General features: G+C 39.4%; 2 protein-coding genes across 5 annotated transcripts in view; one reads left to right on the forward strand and one right to left on the reverse strand.

The window, feature by feature from the left end:
- Positions 1-7,491, forward strand: part of DNAH7 (dynein axonemal heavy chain 7) — a 122,273-nt gene extending 114,782 nt beyond the window's left edge. The window contains exons 60-65 of the mRNA XM_075093902.1: positions 137-274; positions 1,039-1,269; positions 2,273-2,425; positions 4,253-4,430; positions 6,723-6,826; positions 7,227-7,491. Of these exons, the coding sequence (XP_074950003.1) occupies positions 137-274; positions 1,039-1,269; positions 2,273-2,425; positions 4,253-4,430; positions 6,723-6,826; positions 7,227-7,433 (1,011 nt within the window). The 3' untranslated portion in view covers positions 7,434-7,491. The remainder of the gene's footprint in view (positions 1-136; positions 275-1,038; positions 1,270-2,272; positions 2,426-4,252; positions 4,431-6,722; positions 6,827-7,226) is intronic.
- A 121-nt stretch (positions 7,492-7,612) lies between these two features.
- SLC39A10 (solute carrier family 39 member 10) overlaps positions 7,613-21,015 on the reverse strand; it is a 45,253-nt gene continuing 31,850 nt past the window's right edge. For 3 of the 4 annotated variants that reach the window (XM_075093904.1, XM_075093905.1, XM_075093906.1), the window contains 3 exons: positions 19,320-19,400; positions 15,841-16,031; positions 7,613-10,888 (listed from right to left, as the gene is read on the reverse strand). In XM_075093904.1, the coding sequence (XP_074950005.1) occupies positions 10,730-10,888; positions 15,841-16,031; positions 19,320-19,400 (431 nt within the window). In that variant the 3' untranslated portion in view covers positions 7,613-10,729. The remainder of the gene's footprint in view (positions 10,889-15,840; positions 16,032-19,319; positions 19,401-21,015) is intronic. The other variant, XM_075093903.1, reaches the window with a different exon arrangement.

The following is a 21,015-nucleotide window of genomic DNA, read 5'->3' on the forward strand; positions in this document are numbered from 1 at the left end:
GTATCTTAGTTTACGTGCTGTATTTGTACACTAGGAAAGTTTGTAGTGGTTTTTGAGATGCAGCTTGCAGCCTGTCATGGGCTGTTTCTGCATCTCCTTTGAAGTCTAGGGTATTTTTTTCCCCCCCTTTTTTTAGTACCAAAGCTATATTGAATATACAAAGACACTTCCGCTGAATCCTTCCCCAGAGATATTTGGAATGAATGCAAATGCCGATATCACCAAGGATCAGTCAGAAACGCAACTGTTATTGGATAACATTCTTCTTACGCAGGTATGCAAAGAATAAAAGTCACACCCCATCTTACTATAACTTTCTACTCCATCTCCACATTAGTACAGATTAGTTCAGATTATTTTTTTCAGTTTTTACTGTACCTTATTGTGTTATATCTCCATTCTGGTGAAATTACTGTTCCACTTGGGAATCGTTTAAGGCTTTTTTTTGTTTTGAGTTTTTCCTGACTGTCTTCCTAAGGAAACATAGCTTCTCTGATGGTACAGTCAGTTTGTGTATCTTCTGCTCCCCCCAGCTTTTCACAGTTTTCAACTTCCTAGTCAGTTTCAGTCTAGTTTGTAAGCTGGGTACAATCTAGGGATACTACAGTTCCTGTAAGCTTCATGAGGAAAACGAAGAGCTGAATATAGAGCAAGAGGGACATGGCGGGACAGTGAGACAGAACTTGGCACTGCTCTGTGCTGTTTCACAACATCTGGCCAGCCAGTGATGCTGATGGGTACATCAGAAATGGGGGGAGAAAGACTGGTTTACAGTGGAAGCAGGGTTTTGGCAAGAACACTAAGGACACAAATCTGTAGGAAACCAGATTTTCTTAGTGCTAAGCTAATAACCTTTTGCAATACTATAGGGAATTCTGAAACAAATTTATTTCAGTCACAGGGGAAGAGTGTTGGAACTATAATGACCTTTTAAACAATGCCTTTATAACAGCTCTACTTTCCTCCGTTTTAACTATTTGCTCTCCTAGGTCCTCTTTCTTTTTCTCAAAGTAAATCCAACTCTTTGGCTCTCTCTAGTCTCGGGCATCTGGTGGTGGTGCAAAATCCACTGATGAAGTTGTTCGTGAAGTCACAGGTGACATCCTGAGCAAACTTCCTCCAAGTTTTGACATTGAAGCAGCAATGAGGAGGTATCCAACCACTTATACTCAAAGCATGAATACTGTGCTTGTCCAAGAGATGGGACGCTTTAACAAGTTACTGGAGACAATACGGGACTCCTGTGTTAACATCCAGAAAGCAATAAAGGTGAGCTGAAGATAACCTTTAAAGACATATACCTAGGACCTAGTCTCAATCGCTGAGCTATCAATGCAAGTACCCTACAGAACTGGCCCTGAAGTCTGATTCAGTCTGGCCAGTAAAACACTGTAAAGAATCTAGATTCCAAACTGATTTATTGATTTGTATGTTAGAACTGATAGGATTACAATGGAATACAAAAGTACTGTTGTGCCTACTGTAGAGAAACCAAACCAGAAAGTTTTTAGCTACAGATTTGCTAGCAAATAGGCTAACCAGGAACTAGGTTCACATCTGTTTTTCTGCCTCACTGGTGTGAAAGACTGAAGCGCGTCACACAATTTCTTACAGATGAAAGCAGATCTCAACACCTCAAATAGCACATTACTGCCAGTGAGGATTCCAGTTAATGTATCACAGTCTAAAGTCGATGTTTGTTCTCAGTAGGAATCAAAAGCTACAGCTGTGCAAAATACAGGGGGGGAAAAAAAAAAGGCAGCAAAAAAATCAGTTTGTGTAATTTTTATTTATCCTATTATAGCTTAAGGCTGACAAGGAATTGAGAAAAAACAAAACAAAACCAACCAAAAAACCCCCAAAACTCACAAACACTGCTCCCCTCCCTGTTAAAGCCATACTACAAGCTGAAAAGTCTGCCACTTTAGAATAAGGCACTTGCAGCAGTGTCACAGTTTTGAGGAAACTTTAAATAATAACAAAGAGGTGCATTTACAGTTAGTAAATCTCGGAAGTGCTCTGGGAAGACCATGTTTCTGTGGACCTTTTCCCAGACCAATCTAGCGACTAACTGCCGGATCAGACAGAAGACTGTAGTAACTTTTTATGAAATCCATTATGTCCATTATTCTTGTTTTCAGTGTTGCTCCTGTCTGACTTAGCTAGAAGTTCATAACAACTGTTGGACAGAGCACTATGCTGATTTTTAATCGTTAAAGCAAGCCTGTTAGGTAAAGTATTTTGACATCTTCCTTTCCAAAATTTCTTTTAGGGGCTAGTAGTGATGTCTGCTGAACTGGAAGAAGTGGTAAACAGCATTCTGAAAGGCAGAGTTCCAGGACTATGGATGAGTAAGTCTTACCCAAGCCTCAAGCCTCTGGGCAGCTATGTGACTGACTTCCTTAACAGACTAAAGTTCTTACAGGTGAGCACACACCATTTATGCAGATGTATTTAATGCTGCTTATTATTTTTGTCTGTTGATGTCAGGTGATGTCTCCACAAGTGAACACACACACACAAAAATTACTTCTACTGAAAAACTGATAGGTAAAGCGCAGTTCATTTGTGGATCTGTTTCATATAGCCATTTGCTCATCACAGCATCTAATGAAGGGCTAAATTTTGCCACATACCCTGTACCGCACAAAGAGAGCTGCAGTATGTCAGTATTACTGTATGAAAGAATTGGTCTTCTGAAGTGAATTTAGTAAGGGCCTCTTAAACTGCATATAAATCTGGTGGTGGGAAGGGAGTTAATTAAAAGAGAGCTTAGGAAAATACTGTTGAGTTTCTTTTCCAATGAGCAAGCTTAAATTAGTAAAACATTTTAACACAAACTCTTACGTTAAAGCCAAATACCAAGCTTTCAGTACAGTGCTGGAGAAGAAAGCTGGATGAGTTAGGTGGGGTTCCTTCACCTCTAAGAGTGCAGATTCCCCAAACTGACTTTAAATGAGTAATACCTAGAGTCTCAGCACCATTCTGTGGCTTAGTAATCTCCATCAACTGAAGAAACCCAGTCTCAGGTTGCCTACCGCATACCTGTTGTATGAACAGGTCCCAAGATAGACAAAAGATCTAGGAACAAAAATCATAAGCAAATTAAAAAAAACCAAACAAACTCAAAAAAGCATCCGGTTTCAGGTCTAGAAGGATATTCACAATATCTGCATTTCCAGAGAACCTCTATTTTATGTTTTTTGGACACACATCACCCAGTCAACATACCTCAATAACTTCCACTTTAATCTATAGCAAGCCTGACAGCAATATGTGTAAAGAACAAAAGTGCCATTTCTTAAACAGAATCTGGGACAGAAATTAAACTTGTACAAATGGAAAACTGCCAATAGCTATGAAGACTATCTTTTATTTCTTGGGAGGAAAATGACATACTATTAGAGACAACTAGTTTACTTCTCTTCATTGTAATTCTCTGCAGCAGATAACTGTAGCAAAAGTTTTTCAGACATTATTCAAAACTGATGTTTGCAACAATGAGAAAAAGGTCTTCTTGCATGCAGTAGATATTCCCCATTGCAACTGACCTCACATATATTACAACCAAATCCAATGAATTTTGGCATTTAAAAAAATCATTTTTATAGGGACATCTCCACAATATAAGCTAGTAAAAAAAACCCCAAACAAAAAACACACTCCCCTCACTCCCTACGCCAAATCAACAGAAGTTTAATTAGGCCACATATCCTCATGAGGAAATCATCCCTCCTTGTCTTCAACTTGCTGTACACACTTACAGCATGTGACTTTGGCCCTGGAAGGGAATTATTACCCTTTCAAAGAGAAAACAGCCTGCAAAAAATCTGTCATTTGCACAGAGAAATGAAGGTGAATGCTGAACAGCCGTCAATGAGCGAGAGGAGAAGAACACTCCTTTGATAAACTTATAAGATGATGCATGTTTAACAGCCTTATTCAGATGAAGTCATTCAAATGAGCTATATATTTCCAGCCAACAGTGCTGGATTTTTTTTGTGTTTTTTGTTTGAGGGTGGGTCCTTGTGGTGGTTTGTTTTTTTTTTAAACAGAAGCTAGGGACATTTTAAACAACTTGTTTAAAAAGACCAAAGTTCCACTGCTTTCAGAAAAGAAATATACAGTCCTGATTTCACAAAGGGATAAATTACTTCTGCTATTCTAGAAGATAACTGCTTTCCTAAATACTAAAAAAAAAATATAAAAGGCAGGTGTTTTTCTTGTCTCCTCCTCGCTTTTGCTGCTGCAGCTGTGGTATGAAAATGGAAGTCCACCAGTCTTCTGGATTTCAGGATTCTTCTTCACTCAAGCATTCTTAACAGGTGCCCAGCAGAACTATGCCAGAAAATACACCATTCCAATAGACCTACTAGAATTTGACTATGAAGTGCTGGAAGATAAGGAATATGAAATTGCTCCTGAAGATGGTAAGTAAATGCATGTCAGTTAGCTGCCTTTGCTGATGTATTCAGAAGTTAACATTGAGTTGCAGACTCATAGTTATGCAATTAAGCTAATGAATTCAGCTGGAAAACATACACAACTGCACTGCCCCCCATGAGATGCACGAGAAGTGAAGAGGCAAAATACTGTTTAAGTCCTTAAGAACTGCTGAGATTAGTTCACCTCCTGGATTAGCATGCAGATAGAAAGTAACACCAACAGAGGACACTCCTTGCCCCAAACGTCCCACAACAGATCAAACTTCCACGTGATATCCAGCTTGCCTTTTTTCCCCCTTTGTGTCACTCCATTAGCATATATGTCTGAAGATGCATATTTTCCTAAGCCAAGGAAAACCAAACATTTAGTGGAGAAGTTGGGTATGCTACTTCAACTGTCCCTAGGAAAATATCTTTTCGCTATGATCACAATGCAGTAGGGGACTGTTCTAGGGTGTGGAAAGCCCTATTTTTTATCAAACCATTTTATTATATAATACTTACCTTAGGTTCTAGTTGCAGATACATTTGTTAGCTTGTCCTTCCTCAGAAAAAAAGCCCAATCTGAACTGTTCTTAACACTCTTAACACTTTTCTGAGGAGCAGTTTGATTGGAAGTTGTGTAAAAAGAAGGGCTTGGCAGGTTGCCTGGGAGAGCCACATCCAGCCAGTTTCAAGTAATTTTCTGCTGGGGCAGGTTTATTTTTTGTGTTAGAAGTTACAGTTTTCAGTCTACAGGGCAAGAAGGTGCAAGTTCTGTAGATGTTGCTATAATTTATTGTTCCTTCTGGAGAGCTGAGGGAGTGACAGCTGTCATTCTGTTGTGTCATTATGATGTGTCAAGATAAAGCTATTTCTGTTTTTTAAACATTTAAAGATTATTATTTTTTTACTTTAATGAACTACTTTAGAAAGGTATAAGCAAGTGTTGATTTAAAACATAAGCAATGAAACAATGTGAAGGCTAACTAGTAGAAGACTGTATATATGATCAAATCTCCAAGTCTAGAAACATTAAAGCTGACAATGTATAGTACATACAGAAAACTTTATTATAATGACAACTGTAAAAATAGTGTCCTGTACTCTGGAATAATTTTTAACCTCCATCACTCAAAAAGCCTGGATAGCTATGATATTGCTAGGCATTGTAACTTTATAGATCTTTATGTAATCATAACAAATTGCAATGCAGTATAAGACTGTGTTATACTAAGAGTTATTAGATCATCACTTGGAACACATAAAATTGACAAACAGTTCCCACACAATCAGCTGCCAGTTAGCAATGTGCACCTTCAGTAAGTTTGCAGGTGACGCCAAATTGAGCAGGAGTGTCAAGCTGCTCGAGGGCAGGAAGGCTCTACAGAGGGGTCTGGACAGGCTGGATCGATGGGCCATGGCCAATTTTATGAGATTCAACAAGGCCAAGTGCCAGGTCCTGCACTTTGCTCACAACAACCCCATGCAACGCTACAGGCTTGGGGAGGAGTGGCTGGAGAGCTGCCTGGAGGAAAAGGATCTGGGGGTGTTGGCTGGCAGCCAGCTGAACATGAGGCAGCAGCGTGCCCAGGTGGCCAAGAAGGCCAACAGCATCCTGGCTTGTATCAGGAATAGTGTGGCCAGCAGGAGCAGGGAGGTGATCGTGCCCCTGTACTCAGCACTGGTGAGGCCACACCTCAAAATACTGTGTTCAGTTTTGGTCCCCTCAGTGCAAGGCGGCCATTGAGGTGCTGGAGCGTGTCCGGAGAAGGGCAACAAAGTTGGTGAAGGGTCTGGACAACAAGTCTTATGAGGAGCGGCTGAGGGAACTGGGGCTATACAGTCTGGCAAAGAGGCAGCCAAGGGGAGACCTTATCGCTCGCTACAACTACCTGAAAGGAAGTTGTAGCGAGGTGGGTGTTGGTCTCTTCTCCCACGTAACAAGTGATACGACAAGAGGAAATGGCCTGAAGTTGTTCCAGGGGAAGTTTACATTGGACAGTAGGAACAATTTCTTTACTGAAAGAGTGGTCAGGCATTGCAACAGGCTGCCCAGGGAAGTAGCTGAGTCTCCACCCCTGGAGGTATTTAAAAGACATGTAGATGTGGTGCTTAGGGACATGGTCTAGTGGTAGACTTGGCAGTACCGGGTTATTGGTTGGATTTGATCTTGAAGGTCTTTTTCAACCTAAACAATTTTATGATTCTATGAAATTGTGTTGCACTAGCAGCTGCTCTCAGATAAAAGACATTTTCATTTTTTGCATCATATGGTATCTTTTACAACTGATTCAGGGGTCTACGTGCACGGATTGTTCTTGGATGGAGCACGCTGGAACAGGCAAACTAAGAAGCTAGCAGAATCTCACCCCAAAATCCTCCATGATAGTGTACCTGTGGTCAGTATCTTTTGTTTGGCAACATTTTATAGTATTATTCACCAACAAATACTGTATCATTAATACTCTTAAGTTCTAGTCTTGAAGGACGTAACAGTAATTACTTTAAAAAATCATTTAATTGAAATGTTTGTTTTGTGTTGAAATAGAAATTGTCTGAAAGGAGCTGAGCATCCTCTGCTAATAGTGACAGTGACAGGAAGTTTGGTGTTGCATATTTTGGGAGAGGAAGCAATCTGATGAGAAAAAGAAAACAAGAAACAGGTTTTCAGGGCTATCTGTTAAAAAGCAACAAAACAAAAAACCAACAATATCAAAACACTTTGGCCACGCCAAGCCTGTTGCCCTCCCCCTTTTTTTTTAACTGAGATGAAAAGGATTATTTTATTCTTTACTGCAGATATGGCTAAAGCCATGTAGGAGAGCAGACATTCCACAGCGACCCAGTTACCTGGCGCCAGTGTACAAGACCAGCGAGAGAAGAGGGATCCTGTCAACTACAGGCCATTCCACCAACTTTGTCATTGCAATGACTCTCCCTTCAGACAAACCGCAAGAACACTGGATCAGACAGGGTGTGGCATTATTATGTCAGCTTAACTCATAAACCTATCACAATTTATGGAGGTAGGTGCATTTTCCAGATTAGTCCTGAAATGCCATATAAAAAGAGAAATCAAAATGAGTTTTTTTTACCGTGTTGCATTTGTGCCTTTAACAAGATTTGAAACAAAATACTAAAATACAAAGGTGCACAATAAAACCTTATAAAAGCCAACAAAAATATCTGCTCCTTGAATAATTTTATTTTCTGAAGGCTCCTTATTTATAAGGAACATACATAAAATGAATACAACACTGTTGACAATGAACAAAACAGCATTTGATCATTTCCAGCTTTATAAAATTTTAAAAAATGACTTAGTTATAACAAAAAGACTGATAGCTCAGCAAGTTATCTTATAGGACCATAATCACATTTTAAACCATAGACCCAATTGTTAACAGGAGGGGGGGAAAAAATTAAAAAAAAAAAAAAATCACACTGCATCTAACAACTACAATATTTTCTAAGCATAATCACAGCGGATTGAGTGCAATGTGATCTACATCAAAATTCATATGGGATGTCACACAGTGACAGCATTGTAATATACAAGTAACATTTATGCCCTCCAACAAACACAAGTTAAGTGAGACTCTGGATTCAAACAGAATGGAATGTTGAAGCCAAGTGGAAATGTAGTGGAATTCAGATTGTCTGTAACATGACTCAAAAGTATACATTAGAATAATTTGGAATTCAATACTGGTGGAAACATAGAGAAGAAGTCACAGCTGTTACACTGCTCTTCATAACTCGTAATAAATACTAGAAAGTAAAAGAAAACAACCCATATTTAATGAAAAATACAGTACCTACCTTCAAGGACCATGTTTTTGCCTTGTCTGAAGATGGTCTTAGAAAGAAGTTAACTATTTTCCTATCGAGGCAGTGTATTAAGCTACAACCATATTCCAACTAATACAAAAGTAAATATACTACCTGAAATATAGACATCTTCATTTGAAAAGAATTAATTAAAAGAAATAAACTTTACAAAATTATTTGACAAAATATCAGTTCAATCACATAATGACCCCCTCAATTCTATTGAGTATAACAGAAAAGGAAAAGTAAGGGTCAGTTTAATACATAAGAAACATAGGTTGTTTAAACTTAAACTTTAAACTAGATCCTCAGAAGGTATCCAGTGAGTTAAATATCTTTGAAATTGGTACTCAGTGACCTAACATGGGCACTATCAAAAAATGTCACCCAGTATCTTTGCACTGCAGAAACTCAGTAATCTGAAGCTAACAACAGTGTGTTTGCTAATTAGGGTCCAACAGGAAACATGTTTAAAGAAGAAAAAAAAGTAAACCTGAGTTCAGAGCATCATGTGGCTGCATGCCTGAACTCTGGGTGGGCTTTTGGCTTCTTCACTGAAGAAACTGAGCCCTTCTTTGAAATGGACCCTTAATACTGTTTCTTGATACTGCATTAGGAAGAAATACTGGCAAGAACCAACCAATATCTTTAAAATACATGAGCTGCTCGCAGTAGAAACTAAATTGACCAATGAAGCTTTGAAAAAGAAAGGGCCACAGGAAACACACGTTAACTTGAAATGGAATGAAGATACCAACTGGCTCTCATTAAAGGCGTTAGGATCAGTGCTTTTAGCAGCTACACTGGCACCAAGCAGACCAAAACAAAACTTACGGCACGTAGTCAAAAATACACCTTTTACCTGGCATACACATAAAAGAAGACAAACTGTATGGTTTAAAAAAGGCTACTACCATGCTTAGGCCTAGTACTACAGCATCAACTTGCACTCCTCACAAACTTACAATTTTTTTTAAGGAGATGGGTACAAGAAGAATTAACTCATGTCTGGCAATATAAACATATCAGCACAATCTGAGCTAGGACAGCCGATCCCAGCAAGTTAAGGCCCAAATTTTCAGTCTATCCTTCCAAATTACACATACCACGGATCTATCACATCTGCTTTTTTATAATCTAATTTGAATACCAAAAACGTAAAAAAATATTATAGAAATGAACTCCTTTATGCTGGAAGTAGAAATCTTCTTACATACTCTCTACTGCCAGAAATGGCTGGTGCTACAATGTCTGATATCAAGGCATTGTAGAAACAGGTTTTGATCTAATATTACAGTATTGTAAATAACCTACCAGTACTACATACACAGAGCATAATTTGACCTTTGTGCCCAGGTTCAGTAACCAGCATCTTGCACTTTGGATTGGTTTAACATGAAGAGGAGAAAACATTCCAAGATAATTGTTAAAAAAAATGGAGAAATTCCCATCTGTTAAGAGTTTGCACAAATTCACAGCCACAATTCTTCAGTAGTTTATGCTGCAAGTGGCACACAACACATGTTTAGCATCTGTAAAAAAGAATCAGAAATAGCTCAATAACTCCAACATCAGGGATTTCCCCAAGCTAACACTAATTCTACTGCATTTTGCATTTTCCTACTAATATCAAGGAACAAACATCAAATAAATCTTAGTCAGGAAAACAAGGTCAAACTGATCCTCGACAGAACATAGCACTTTGCAGCGTATAGTGCAACAGCCTGCCTTCTTACACATGAAGTTTGTAATGATGGAGTGCAGCTTAACGCATACTCTAAGAATTTTAACAGTGTTTAGATTTGGGGTTTCTTTTTTAAAATTTAAACCGGCACAGTGGTTTCCAGTCTTGTGCTGTTGTAAGATTTAGTACTTCAAGTCACCGCTATGCAGAAGAATCTGCACAGAATGAATATATATAGATATACAAACACATATGCACATATATAAATGTATGCATGCACATCTATATATCTCTATATATCTATCTCAATATGTATCTATAGATACATATAGATATATATACACTCGCTACTTAAGACTTATGTGGCACTAAAGGCTTACTCAGGTTCCTTGCAGAGGTATGAATTTCAGCTGTAACATTTTCTGGGCTCTGTTCAGATGTACTAATGAAATGGTATTTTCCCAAATGAGTAGATCATTCACTGTACTTTTTCTTTCTTAAGCAAGCAGTTCTCACTATGTAGTACACTGACTTGGCATTTATTTCTCTTATTTAGTATTTCCTAATTGCCGATCACTTGAGTTTAGAAGATGCATTGCGTAATCTCATCTGATTTGAATTAGAAAAAAAGCAGAAGTTAACCTACACAGAAATGAATATACTGTACTTGTGTAAGTAGTGCAAGCCACTGCTTTTCCTCTGAGCAATGTGCATACAGTGAAACAGTGCAGACTCAAAGCCATACAGTAACATTATTATTGTAACCACAGTGATTACCAGAATTAGGTCAAAACTGGATGTCAAGCACAATTTTATCTTCATAGAGGGCAATCACCAGCATGATGGCAAATCCAAGAAGCAGGCCTAGATTCTGAAGAATGAACTGCCCCACAGGACAATAACCATGCTCTTCATTATCTCCATCACCATGAAGCATTTCTGGAAGCTAAAAGGAAAAACATTTTAGGAAGTTATTTATTTAACCTCTATTGCATTCATACACAGAGAAGTTTAAAGGACAATATTGTCAAGAATTAACACTCCAGGATTCAGTTATAAAAATAGTACACTAAGTTAAAAACTATACCTAACCACATCACATATTTAAAAAATGAACTAAAAATGCCTTTCCTTTCAACTTTTTTCCTTAAGCTTTTACTGGATCACACTTCTACTTGAACTTTAAGCTCCTCAGGATAAGGGTCAGCCCAGGATTCTTCGAGTTCTGCTCTTTTGAGTTCTTTACTCAATTAAAATTGTCATGCTCAAATGAACATAATAAAAAGCTTTGACTAGTTCTACAGTTATTACGTTGCTATAAATATACCCTTTATAATGACTTTGCTGATTAACTTAGCCATTCATTTGTCATGTTATATGCATACATGTATTCACATACATTTCCCTTTTAAATATGGGAATAATAGCTACAAGTAATTCAAGAGAAATTCTATATGAACCTATAAAAAATTCTGAAAGCCATCCATACAGAAGAGAAATAACTTCAAATGTTTTACAAATAATTTCAAGAAAGCATGAGGTAAACAAAGGAATTCCTTCAAGTCACACTTAGTACAGAAAAACCTAATGCAGAACAAAAATGGAAACTTCAGGTAGTAGACAGCACATGTCTCCACTTATTGCTCTTCATTAGATAGGTGAGAATAGTTTGGGTTATTTCAAGTACCTGAATAGTGCACAATAGACAATGACAAATTATCAGAGCATGAATTCTACTAAAACTCCAAATATATTACCCATCTGGTCTTGTATTATTGTATTTCAAAAAGATACAGAAAGCTGACAATTAATTTGACCCACTGAGTAGTTAAATATAAAAAAATATACTGGTGTGAAAAATGTTTATCACCTATACAATAGACCAGGCAGCTTAATAGCAAGCACTCCACCAAATTACAAAGTAATGGTAAATCATTAAGAATAAGTGGCATCTGTTTCAAAACCTAGGAAGAGCACAGTGCTCTGTCTCCATAACTTCCAAGGTTTCCAGTCACGGACATGAAAGGGGGGAGTATGATGAGTAGAAGTGGAAGTCTTAGCTATGGCTAGTGACAGCTGTCATATATCCCCCCAAAACTGTGGAGCTGAAGAACAAGTAAAAGACCCCCTGTAAGATAAGCAAAGAGGTTATTTAATAGTAACCAGTACTATGGGCACGCTCCCCATTGCTGTCTTCAAAGTACTATTTATTTTTTGCTGTTGCCTTATCTGAAGAGGCGTGCTCGTGCTCCTTTTTCCTGTACTCAGAGCCTGAGTATGCAGGCAGGGCAGGCCTGTACCACTTTGTGCTCCCTCAGCTGCAGAATCCCCACGTAGAAAGGGTCCTGGAAAGACTCTGGGAGGGAAAGAGGAATGTGGCAGGACACTGTGCACTGCAAGAACTTGTTACTGGCAAAATCCCTCCTTCCATCTTTGAGAGATATCCACACATACACTAGCACTATAGGAACCATTTGCATATTCACATTTACCTGGAGACAAATCTCCTTCACGTACCTCATTTGAATAGGGATTGCCCAACTGCTCTACACAGTACTGCTTTAGCGCTGATGTCTCTGCAACAGTGCAGTAGCTAAAGGAGTTATAAAGAGAACTTCAGGTAGCAGCTTGGCAGACGTGAAGAATAAATTTTTCAGAGAAGCCACAGCTGTGTTTTGGGGATCTGGTGGAACATGCTCTGGATGAAAAAAAAAGACTTCACCTCTGCATTACTATAACGGGCTTTAAAACTGCCGGTTATCTACTTTGACAGCATGTCTGAAGATTACTAAACTTTTTGCTTTATTAGCTATTGATGTGACCAATTTCAGGGACCATTGAAGAATCTGGTCCTGTCAATGGTGGGGGGGGGGACAGGACAGGGGACAAACAAATGAATACCTTCTTGAAGTTGAAAGCTTATAAGTTCAGGCCTAGAAATATAAGGAATGAAAAATATAAGAGATAAATTTATTTTCCAGTAAGAAATTATTCCAGTTGGACTGGGAAGGAATATAGGAAAATTCAATGTACTCATTCAAACCAAACCAGAAGTGTCAAGAAGGAGGATATTATGATGATTATTCTGATAGTTATCACCAAATGAAATGTCATGAGAATCATAGAAAGCCTGAACGATTTAGGAAGGCCTGAGTTTAGGTTCTACTGGAGAAGAGTATCCTTATCATTAGAAAACATGTCATTGGATGAACTTCAGGACAATCAGATGCAAAAATACCAAAAGGTCCATTCTCAATTGGCTGGTGTAAGGAATGGATAGAAAACTGTACCTGTGTGAACCTCTGCCTAGCTAGGGAGGGATCAAATTCTGTTCTTAGTAAGTGTCAGATAAGAAGATAAGGTCTTTGAGAGGGAGGCAGATTATGGACACATCAAGAGAAAAATCTGCTGCAGTTTCAAGTGTGTCTTGCAGAACCTTTCCTGTTCTTATGTAGTCAGACCACTGGGCTTTGACTTTGGTTGCTACTACAATGACTGAGGAAAAGGACAAAGAATACAAGAATGAAAATCTTGCTTTCCTTTATACATGATGTCGTCAATCAAAATAAGTACAGAAGATAAATATTAGCCACAGGACTTTTAAGCAGGTGATATTTCAGTAATTATAGGCTACTGTAGAACACCTGAAGTTGCACGGAAGATCACTCTCAACTATACAGATGCTCTATTTAGCAAGCCCTGAAAAGGACTTACTTACCTCATAATAGATATAATGGAGTATATTTACAAATTGAAGTTCTCTATAATGAAGTGAAATATCCCATGGTATGATGCCCAATGCTTGGCCTCCATGAGTCCTAGTCATAAAAGAGCTAATGGCAATCAGGACTGAATGAGACAAAGGGCACAGGAGCAGCCTCCGCCCCTATGTCCTGCCTTGACCTGTGCTCAAGCCCCCATTTGATGACTTCTAATCGGACTAACGGGATGTTCAGAACCAAAGCTGAGTTTAAGAGAAAGGTCTCAGATGCGGAGGACACCACCTAGAAGCAAGTGGGAAGCCCCACTGACACTAAGTTTCTTAAGCACCAACGTGGCAGTAGTGCTGCACACAGAACTAACTGCAGAGGTAATTTGCTAGAGGGCAGAATGGCCAAGACAGCTTCTGCCAATACCAGGAAATTCAGCGGAAACTGAACCCTTGCTTTCAGCAGTCTTCACTAATGCTTCAATGATACCACTGAGGCTGAGAAACCAGATTCAGCAGCCACAGCCAGCCACTGGCAACTATTGGCCACAGCAGCAAAGGGGAAAGGGATCTTCATAATGTCAGCTGCTGTAGTTGGCATCAGGGAAATAATGCCATCAGCCCACACCAGAGCAGGCACCCGACAGCCTCATACAGAGTCACCTGACAAAAATGTGATGCAGTTTCAATGAGAATTGCTGAATCCCAAAGTCTGTGTCTGTGGCTTAAAGTAACTGAGAGATGCCTGCCTGCTTTGACAAGTCAGCCAGTGAGAATCAAACATCACACATTTCATTCCTGCATCAGTTAACTTTTCAGGAAGCTGCTAAAAAATGTGGCTTGAAAACAGGATAGTCAACACAAATGTATGCAGGAGAGCAGAACTAGCAGTGTAGGCTAACAGAGCTGCCAGATATGGCAACAAAATCTCTGAGGAAATTTGGAAAGTTGAAGAAAACGCATGGTTTAAAATACTTCAGAACAGTAAAATATTCCATTTTACCCAAAACTGAAAACTGAAACAGGCTGATCCTCATTCCAGTAAACCCAAGCCTCTATGGAGATGCTGTGAGGTTAAACAAAATCTCTACTGGAACATCCTTCAAAGCCAGAACTCCAGCTACATTTAAGTATTTTTCTATAAGCGGTATGTATCCACACCAGGTGATTCAAGTAGCAATCTACTGATGAGGTAGATGGCTACTTAGTCTATTTGAGGAGAAAAATAACAGCTGTAAGGACATTTGCCTCTGCTTTAGAAGCCTGTACTATGAAAGACTAGTTTGTGAATGAAGCAATGGAAGTCCAGGGAGCCACTTCTCAAAAAGGAGTCTGAACCCTTGTGAATTAAAGCTGTAACTGGGTTGGACCTTCTCATTTAATTGGTTAATAATTTAATACAATACGAGATCTGTCCTTGAAATCCAGGGAAGTGATGCATCTTTTCCCTCATATATTAAAGCAGAAAGAACATTACAAAATACCCCCAAAATGAAAATTGATCTCATTGGGCTTGGGAAAGACAGGAAGTGACAAAATTGGCTTAGTTAAATGCAGCACTGAAGCTGCTTAGGAGAGAAATCAGGATTGAATGTGGACTGATACCGTGCGCACAAGCGCATTACTGCCCGAAGGATCTGGATCTATGGTGTACACAAACTAAATATGATGTACCTGTAGCTACGTCCTGGAAGCAGCAGCATCCTTCCACTAGATAACTCTTTAAAAAGCTAATCACCACAAGAGCTGTATATTACCAGCTGCTCATGCTAAGGGTTCAGACTAAGCTTTCCAGAATCAAATACATGAAGATCAAATTTTAGTGAAGAACGATTATAATACTGGATTGAACTCCAGTCCCATCCACAAAACCAGAGAATCATCCTATTTTTATTAGTGGGAAGTTGTTATTTTTATCAGTGGAAAATATGAGTGTCTTTCCCAGTCCCTCTATATTTTTTGTACTTTAACAGGAGTTGGTGGCTGCCTTCAGTAGCAGAAACCCAAAGTATCTCAAAGTATCTCAAAGTATCTGCAACGTTTTGAAAAGTTGTAGAACAGAGACAGCCATCAACTGTCTAGAGATATCTTATGTGCTATAACAAAGAAACTTCTGCTGGAGGTGCCATTTCAAGCCCTAGGTTTTATGCATGGAATGCAAAAATGACACACAATCATGACAGTCTTACCATGTCCACCAGCGCCACGTAGAGGAACATGCCTGCAGTGATTGCAAAGATCCACAAGGTGATGTTGTTAGCATACTGTCCCACCGCTGTGCCTATCAGCATCCCTATGTAAGCCATCATGGCAGACAGGAGGTTGTACACAATAGCTTGCTTTACTGTCATACCTGCTTTAAGAAGCACAGCAAAGTCACCTGAAATGGAGACAAAACACAGGGGTTTAATATCAATGCTTCTCAGGAGAGTAAGTAGATAAATTAGCCTACATTTACTATCTCACCAATCCAAGCCATTGTCAAAGCAAATGCTACAGAGGCTCAAAAGAAGACAGGTCAGGACGTGACAGCTCTTATAAGAACTATATTTATGTGCAGCAATCGCTTGATTAAAGTATGATTTAAAGGTGCCTATTCATCATCATGCTGACTGTCAGAAAGGTAATAGTGATTAATGGTTAAAGGTAAATGAAGGAGTCTAGATCTGGTCCTCCCACACAGAATACATCTGTGCATACAGACTTGTCTTTACTTCACAGAAGTTCATCATGGCATGTAAAACCAGAGGCTTAGTTTTGATCAATACATGTGATAACTCCTCGTAGCTATATACACCTCATTCTGCAAATTCAAAAGGAGGATAATGAGGCATTAGTCTCCACAGAAGGTGACAAAGAATTTGAGAAATACAGCGCTAGAAAAAGAAGGAGTTACATTCAGAAAGAATTACTTCACATCCGTGCTGAATCAGTTTGCTGGCTTAAGACATGCCAGGTTAACCTGTTCTATTTTGAATTCAGGACAGCTTTGCTAAAATTGCTGATAGAGGTAGATGTTCTATAAAGATCTAAATCTTTGTCTTGTAATCAGCTCTGATAGTTTTACTCCCTTCAAACTGAACTCTTGTGAATATGAAGAGTGAAAGATGATATGCAGTCATGAGGGTAATTAATATATCATGTCAGATACGCTAGAAATTAATTGCTCAATCTAGAATCAAAACAAAAAATATGTACAGCGAACTACTCTTCTTACATGAGGTTAATCATTAACCTAGCGAGTTACAAGCACACCAATACATATTGCAATCCTTTATATACTGCAGCAGCTACACTTAACTAACAATTGTATAGCACCATTGTCACACTGTGGACATCTGCTCTATTATTTCCCATCTGTGCCAATTATACTTAGTATCGGCCTATATAAAATGCTTTCACTCATCACCTCTAAGGGTTTTTGAAGTACTTGTTTTACCTTACTTTTGATCATTCAGAGCTAGCAGCTCATCAAGTGAGTAAACTGCAAGTACATCCAGTTTAATCTAGCACAACTTCACGTTACTGGCAAATACGATGACTCAATCCTCTCCCTAGCTGCTTTCATGTAAGTCTCGGGGTGCATTAAAATTTCATGTGGTGTGCCTTACAACTCACAGGAAAACAACAGGTTTCATCATGGCTAGCTAACCCCAAGAAAAAATGCTTCCATTAGGAGAAAGGATCAATGGCACCGGCAGCAATGCCCACAGGCTCTACCCTAAGTAGACATCCATGCCTACTGGACTCAGCAACAATTGGTACACAGCATCTTCCAAAGATGTCTACAAAGAATTTTACTTACATAAACTTATGAGTACTTATGTAACTAAACTCTGTGTCAGACAATGCCACACAGAAACTCTCTCTTTAAAATACAGAGGTATAACATCAAAGTGTTACACCTGAGAGCACTGAGGGAGCTGGCAGAGGAGCTCGCCAAGCCACTCTCCATCATTTACCAGCAGCCCTAGTTAACAGGGGAGGTCCCAGACGACTGGAGGCTTGCTGATGTGACACCCATCTACAAGAAGGGCCGGAAGGAGGATCTGGGGAACTACAGGCCTGTCAGCCTGACCCTGATAGCAGGGAAGGTTATGGAGCAATACATCCTGACCGAGCTCACCAGGCAAGTGCAGGACAACCAGAGGACCAGGCCAGCCTGCATGGCTTCATGAAAGGCAGGCCCTGCCTGACCAACCTGATTGTCTGTGACAGGGTGACCCACCTAGTGGATAAGGGAGAGGCTGTGGATGTTGTCTACCTGGACTTTAGCAAAGCCTTTGACACTTTCTCCCACAGCATTCTCCCAGAGAAGCTGGCATGGCTTAGACAGGTGTACTCTTTGCTGGGTAAAAAACTGGCTGGATGGTCAAGCCCAGAGAGTTGTGGTGAATGGAGATCAATCCAGTTGGCAGCCGGTCACGAGTGGTGTTCTCCAGGGCTGTGTTGGGGCCAGTCTTGTTTAATATTTTTATCAGTGATCTGGGTAAGGGGATTGAGTGCACTCTTACTAAGTTTGCAGATAACACCAAATTGGACAGGAGTGTCTGCTCGAGGGTAGGAAGGCTCTACAGAGGGATCTGGACAGGCTGGATCGATGGGCCAAGGTCAACTGTATGAGGTTCAACAAGGCTAAGTGCCTTGTTGAAGGGTGTTACAGCTGGGTCATAACAACCCCATGCAACGCTACAGGCTTGGGGAGGAGTGGCTGGAGAGCTGCCTGGAGGAAAAGGATCTGGGGGTGTTGGTTGGCAGCCGGCTGAACATGAGGCAGCAGCGTGCCCAGGCAGCTAAGGCGGCCAACAGCATCCTGGCTTGTATCAGGAATAGTGTGGCCAGCAGGAGCAGGGAGGTGATCATGCCCCTGTACTCAGCAATGGTGAGGCCACACCTCAAATACTGTGTTCAGTTTTGGTCCCCTCAGTGCAAGGCGGCCATTGAGGTGCTGGAGCGTGTCCGGAGAAGGGCAACAAAGTTGGTGAAGGGTCTGGACGACAAGTCTTATGAGGAGCAGCTGAGGGAACTGGGGTTGTTTAGTCTGGAGAAGAGGAGGCTGAAGGGAGACCTTATCACTCTCTAAAACTACGTGAAAGGAGGTTGTAGTGAGGTGGGCGTTGGTCTCTTCTCCCAGCCAACTTGTGTTAGAACGAGAGGAAACGGCCTGAAGTTGCATTAGGGGAGGTATAGATTGGATATTAGGAACAACTTCTTTACTGAAAGAGTTGTCAGGCATTGGAACAGGCTGCCCAGAGGGGTGGCGGAGTCACCATCCCTGCAGGTATTTAAAAGATATCTAGATATGGCACTTCAGGGCATGGTTTAGGAGACATGGTGGTGTTGGGTTGACAGTTGGTCTTGATGATCCTAGAGGTCTTTTCCAACCTTAATGATTCTATGATTCTAAAATGTAAACTCTAGGCTCTTAAGAACATTTTAAAACATGTCCAAAAAGCTTAAGAACTGCTGTAGCTGGATACCTGCCAAAATAATCCTGTATTAATATTCTCACTATGTAGTCTGAAGCAATATTGTTCTCTTACTCTCTGAACTTCTGGTCACCCTTGCATTGCATTATCTTGATCAGGCTGAGTATCTCAACGTCTTTTAGATACATATTTTGTCCAGATGAAGAGACCGAACACATTGAGTTTATAAAATTAGTTACCTAATTCATGGGGAAGCTCATGACAAAATACTGCTATAGATGTACTAATTCCTCCCGTCAGTCCAGCACTAAAAGCTGCTCCTAGGAAAAAGAAAAAAGGTTCAAATTATATTTTACTATTTTCAAGTCAGAAAATTCAATCAGCAGACTTTCCAGAGATGACACCCTTCTGTTAGAACGCACGCTCTGATATTTTTTCATTACGTCTGTGTCTGTATATAAACTGAAAATACTGGAAGTGTCCTGGATGTGCATTACCACTGCATACTTCATTACACTGTTTATCTGAAAGACAAATCCTGGGAGAGGAGAACACAACTCAGCAAAACAGAGACATAAAGGCAACAAACTAATAAATAACACCACTTTTACATTTTTATAACTCTTAAGTACATCAGGACAGTTAAGAATGCACATGAGCAACAGTCTAGTTCTCTCCTTTCCAGGTTGGAAATCAAACTAATATTTAACCCATAGTCTCTCTATTTCCTTTATACTTATTTGCAGAGCACATATCAGCAACATTAATAAGCCAGACCTGGAAAATAATAAGGAGAAAAACATTGGCATAAGCCTCTTTCTGTCACTTTTGTGTAAACTAATTTAGTTCAATCAATCTTAAGCTCATACCTTAAATAATTCTGAGATGAGAAAACTGGTATTAAATTTCTGTACTGTAGCAGAGAAAGGCACAAGAAAAGCCTGCAGTGAGCAGTCAAAACAGGCAAAATAAAGTAGAAAGACATAATCTGAAGACGGAGAGGAAATTTAACTTTCCTCTGGATTCCTCATAACTTGATATACTAAAAAGAGGAGCACGCTTTTCTAAAATCTACCAAAGCTTGACACAGGAATATTTAGAAATGGAGTTTCAATACGGTGAAGTTCTCAACAGATGGCGCAGTGATCCTTGTTGGCCTTAGAAGCCACTGTCTAAATGCCTTACCTGTTTAACATGAAAATGAAGCAAAAAAGTTAATTTTTATGGAGTTTAGTTTCTTTAGAAATTGTTTGGAGAAAGTGGAGAAACTGTAGTAGATTCCATTGTTAACCCCAGACCCTGGAAAGTACCTTAACCCCCATCCTTCAAAATGGGTACGTTCCTTCTGTTAATAGTTCAGAACCCTGCGTACTCATAGTAAAAAATTAAAAAGATACACTTCAGTACTCTCACTGTCATTTTGACTTGTATGACGTGTATTCAAATTAATGTGTTTTACACTTCAAATCACATTTAGAGGTTTATGTGAATCAAGGTTGATTTAATAAATCTAACTAAATCTGTTTGGTACTTCAATTTCTTTTACATTTGGCTAGAAATAAATCTATACTGACCATAAGCCAAAAACAGCACTTTGCTCAAAGAAAAATTAAATTATCCTTAGTAGTACTCTTATTATTTTGGACTCACAGTACATTTATTATTTACAAGTACTGTAAAATTCTATGGATTACTAATAATAGGTAGAGTATTAGTATTATTATACATAAATATCTTTATCAATAAGACTGAAAGGAACTTATTTATTATTCAAAGGCAAATACTAAGACCCAAGGAAGAAATGGGCATTACATGTGCACTAGAATGCATAGGGAGGTTTGTCTGCACTCATCTTCATTTGGCAGAGATTGCTACTGTCGCTACTATCAATACCGTAGTCTTGGTGGGAATAGTCACAGAATATTAATAAAGGGA

The sequence above is a fragment of the Phalacrocorax aristotelis genome, chromosome 5, assembly GCF_949628215.1.
Source record: "Phalacrocorax aristotelis chromosome 5, bGulAri2.1, whole genome shotgun sequence".
NCBI lineage: Eukaryota > Metazoa > Chordata > Aves > Suliformes > Phalacrocoracidae > Phalacrocorax > Phalacrocorax aristotelis.